The sequence below is a fragment of the Dromiciops gliroides genome, chromosome 2 (genome assembly GCF_019393635.1).
Source record: "Dromiciops gliroides isolate mDroGli1 chromosome 2, mDroGli1.pri, whole genome shotgun sequence".
NCBI lineage: Eukaryota > Metazoa > Chordata > Mammalia > Microbiotheria > Microbiotheriidae > Dromiciops > Dromiciops gliroides.
In genome coordinates, this window is record NC_057862.1 from 121,934,971 (window position 1) to 121,938,818 (window position 3,848).

At 48.3% G+C, this 3,848-nt stretch overlaps 1 protein-coding gene across 1 annotated transcript; it reads right to left on the reverse strand.

Moving 5' to 3' along the window:
- Positions 1-437: 437 nt before the first annotated feature.
- LOC122739791 (mesoderm posterior protein 2-like) lies at positions 438-3,038 on the reverse strand. The gene is made up of 2 exons (XM_043981482.1): positions 2,169-3,038; positions 438-626 (listed from the first exon to the last, which is right to left on the reverse strand). Exons 1-2 carry the CDS (start codon positions 3,036-3,038, stop codon positions 438-440), a joined length of 1,059 nt encoding a protein of 352 aa, XP_043837417.1.
- Positions 3,039-3,848: the final 810 nt, after the last annotated feature.

The following is a 3,848-nucleotide window of genomic DNA, read 5'->3' on the forward strand; positions in this document are numbered from 1 at the left end:
CTAGGCTCAGCCCTGGAGCCCTAACCACTGTACCAGCAGCTGCTTCCATAACAAACAAATAGGACTGGATTTGTAGTCTTAAGACCCAGGTTCAAATTCCAGCTCTGCCCCCTATCACTTGTTATCACCTTGGGCAAGTCCCTTTGACATTCTGTTTGCTGATCTGCAAAATGAAGGGGGTGTACTAAATGGTTTCTAAGGTCCCTTTCGTCCCTAAATCTGTGAACTTGTAGAGGGATGCAATGAGCGATGCTTTCAAATTACTATCTTATAGTATTTAGTAAGTATAAAAAAAACCAACTCAGAAGAGTAGTAGAAACAATAGATTTAATTCTTGGATTTCCTGGAGATGAGCTAAGACATAAGCAACATGCTGACAATTGATTGAGAAATACCAGCTTCTCCTTCCCAAGCTCAGAGGCCCTGAGCCTAGGACCTCAGCACTCAGGAGACCTGTCCTCTCTGAACATGAGTGAAGTGTCTGTCTCCTGTACAGAAGTCAGGCCACCGTAACCCCAGCATCCCCACTGTGCTGGCAACTCCGCCTGACATCTCTGGGGCATGGGCTGTGATGGGTAAGGTCCTATGAGAGCTGACAAACTGGGTTCTGGAGGGGTGGAGATGACCTAGGACCAGAAGAGAAACAGTTGATTAGTGACCCAAATACTTGACCAAGTATTGGTTGGTTTCTCAGATTTTCATGGCTGTGTAGCCCTTCAAATACTGGAATATGGCTCCCATAGTCCTTCTTAGGGTGTTCTCTTTTTTAGCCTAAAGATTCCTGATCCTGTATGTCATTTCGGTTTCCAGGTTCCTCACCATCTTGGTCATCCTCCTTTGAACAAATGACCTAATATTTCCCAGGAACACCTTGGTTGAGTGGAGAGGAAAGAGGACTTGCTCACTCATGGATGGACTAATGGAGGACTATTCTTTCCCTCCAAAGACACTTGTCCCTGTGGGAGCCAGAGTTAACTTAGGGCTCCTGTATCTGTCATGGAGCCTTTGTCTGGGCATGGGATTCCTAGGAAGATACACAGAAAGCTGAGAGATGTGGAGGAAAAAAATGTTGGGTTTTGTTTTTTTTTTGCCTTCCTATATCCAGATGGTAGAATCTAGGAGTATGTGGGTGGGTCTAAAGCAATAACAAGGAACCTCTGGAAAGTCAAACATGCTCCCAGAGAAGGAGAGAATCATACGATTTTGAGCTAAGAAGGACTTTAGAGATCACCTATTCCAATCCCCTATTTTTGTTTTAACAGATAAGGAAACTAAGACCTGGAAAAATAAAGTGACTTACAAAGTCATAGAAGTCATAAGGAGGAGATTTGGGATTTGAACCCAGGGGTCTTTTTTCTGTGTACTTCCTCTATCAGCATGCTTTGCTACTTCCTTACTCCCCAACCTATAAGAGAGCTACTTCCATCCTAGCTCAGCTTCCATTGGAATCCTCACTGCCCAATCCATAAGAGAGCTCATCTGCCACTGGGTTATGCATCATAAGGGTACCTGATCCTCTCCCCAACACCAAGGCTTCCTGTCTTTATCCTCCAATCTGTGCCACTAGTTTTCCTGAGAGAATAGAACAGCGGGGCACTTGGATAAGGAAATCTGGATAGGGGGTAGCATTGCTGGAGAAAAAGCCACCTTTCCCCTGGAACAATATTCCTAGTCCCTTTTGTCCATTGCAATCTTTGCCACATTGTCTTGCACAAAATAGGCCCTTGATAAATATTGGATTGGATGAAGGGGAAATTAAACCAGGGGTTAGTACCAGAAGTTGGGGTGTGCCCATCAGCACAGGCTAAGGGTTTCTGGCTTAATTTGTCCTAGGAGTTTCTGGCTAAATTGGGACTGGGAGGGGGCTGGCCAAAAGGCCTGAGGAATATATTTAAACCATGGAAGGTCATGAGTACCTTTCAGGAGAAATGGGATACCAGGGTATCTTATAAAATAATGGGTTGGGGTTATATCATATCTAAAATTCCTTCTGATTCTAATATTTTCCTATTCTATGAAGATTAGACTAGGAAACACTCCAACCCCCAACCACTCTCCTCCCTAGTTCCAAATTTGAGCCTTTGGAAATTGGGATTTGAACCCAGGGGTCTCTCAACTAAATGGTTTGAATTTCTCAGTGGAGACACACAGAGGAAGAAACATTGTACCTGGTATAGAGCAGTCAACTCGGTGGAGTGTGGAGATATTGCCCAGGAAGCAGGTTCAGTGGCTTTTTCCCAGTGTAACTTGGGTGGGGTCTGTGTTCCGGGGCTGGCAAGGGGAGGATTCCCCAATCCTCCAACTTGATGTCTTCCTCCCGGCAGGTCTAGCCTGGTTGGTGATCCCAAGCAGCAAGAAGGTAAACCCCAAGACATGGCATTGAGGTTCTGCTCCCCATACTGCTTGGGCTGGGACAAAACTGATGGGCAGGAAGGTAGGGACCCCCAGGCTTCAGGGATCTGGGGAGAGTAGGCCCTGGGAGCCTGGGAGACTGGGCTGAAGCTCTGGGTCCGGTCTGGACAACAGCCCAGTCTGTCAGGACAGAGAGGGCAGCTCTGCATTGCCCCTTCCCTCCTCCGGCGCCTCAGACTCTCCTCACTGAGTCCCAGAAGGGATGACAGGTGACCAATGTAGCGGATAGCCAGTCGCAGGGTCTCAATCTTAGTCAGACTCTGTCCAACAGGTGCCACTGAGGGAGGTAGATAGCGCCTCAAATCGTGCAAGGCGCGGGAGAGGTTGCGCATTCTTAGCTTCTCACGTTCGCTGGCGCTCTGCCTCTGCCCATTGGCTGGGCCGCCTCTTTCCCTTCTGCTCTTTTGGAAAGGGACAGAAGTAGGGGGCTCTTCAGAGTGGCAGCCCAGAGGTTGGGGAAGGTTTTCTGTGGTGCTTGGGTGTCCATAGGATGGTGACGAGCTATAGGAATCAGAAGAAGAGGTAGGGGAAGTTGAGTCTGAGTGGCTCTCCCAGCCCCAGCCCCAGTCCTGGGGTAGCAGCCAATCCTCTTGCCTAGGGAATTGCTGGTGGGGAGAGCTAGCCATGGTTGGGGGACAGCTCCAGGGAGAGACTGGGGAGCAAGCCAGGAAGGCTGGGGTTTTTATCCTGAGACCAAGGTGTGAGATGGCCCCCTGTCATGTGGCAGGGAGGTGTCAAAACCCACAGAGCCCAGGGAGAGAATGAGTCAGAGGGGCCCTGGGAAAGAGAGCCCATTTGTAGAGGTGTGGATTCTGACTCCTTTGCTGCTTTAATTGAACCTCCATAGTGCAAGGGAAGTGTGGAAAGGACAATTCACATCTGAACGGCAGCTGTTAACTTTCTCACCATTCTCCCCACTCCCCTCCAGGACACCCCACTATCTTCATTCTCCCCACCAATCCAGGATAACCCAGATCTGCCTTGAGCAAGTTATCCTGGGAAGGAGCTACAGTGATCAAGGACCCCAGCCTCGGGAAACACCATGGTACATTGTCTTTCCAGGAAGGGGTAAAGGCAAAGGCCCCAAGTCAGGAACTCAGCTACTAGAATGATGATTTCCAGGATAATAAAATGACTTCTCATCTTTTTCTCCCATCATCTCTTGGCATTGATTGATTGGCACCATCCCCTTGGACTTGACTTTGTGCTACAGGTCTGAGCCCATTCCACATATAGCTGGAGAAACTGAAACAGAGAGTTGTTCCCTGACTGAGGTCACCAGTTAGAGAGTAGAGGGTTGGCCATGTTTAGAGCAAGCTCATGCCTTGTCTGCTAAATAATGATAGATGAGAGATTATGTCATTCCAGAGAGTATGTCTTAGTTTCTGCTTCTATGGCTAATGTGTGCCTCCCATGGGCTATGTCCCCAGGATAGT

What these genes read in the sequence shown, in the direction of transcription:
- LOC122739791 (XM_043981482.1), bottom strand. Translation starts at nt 3,038, where the DNA reads ATGGCTAGCTCTCCCCACCAGCAATTCCCTAGGCAAGAGGATTGGCTG. An exon ending in AGTTGACTGCTCTATACCAG is followed by an intron (nt 627 to 2,168) that starts GTACAATGTTTC and finishes TTCTGGTCCTAG; the next exon opens with GTCATCTCCACCCCTCCAGA.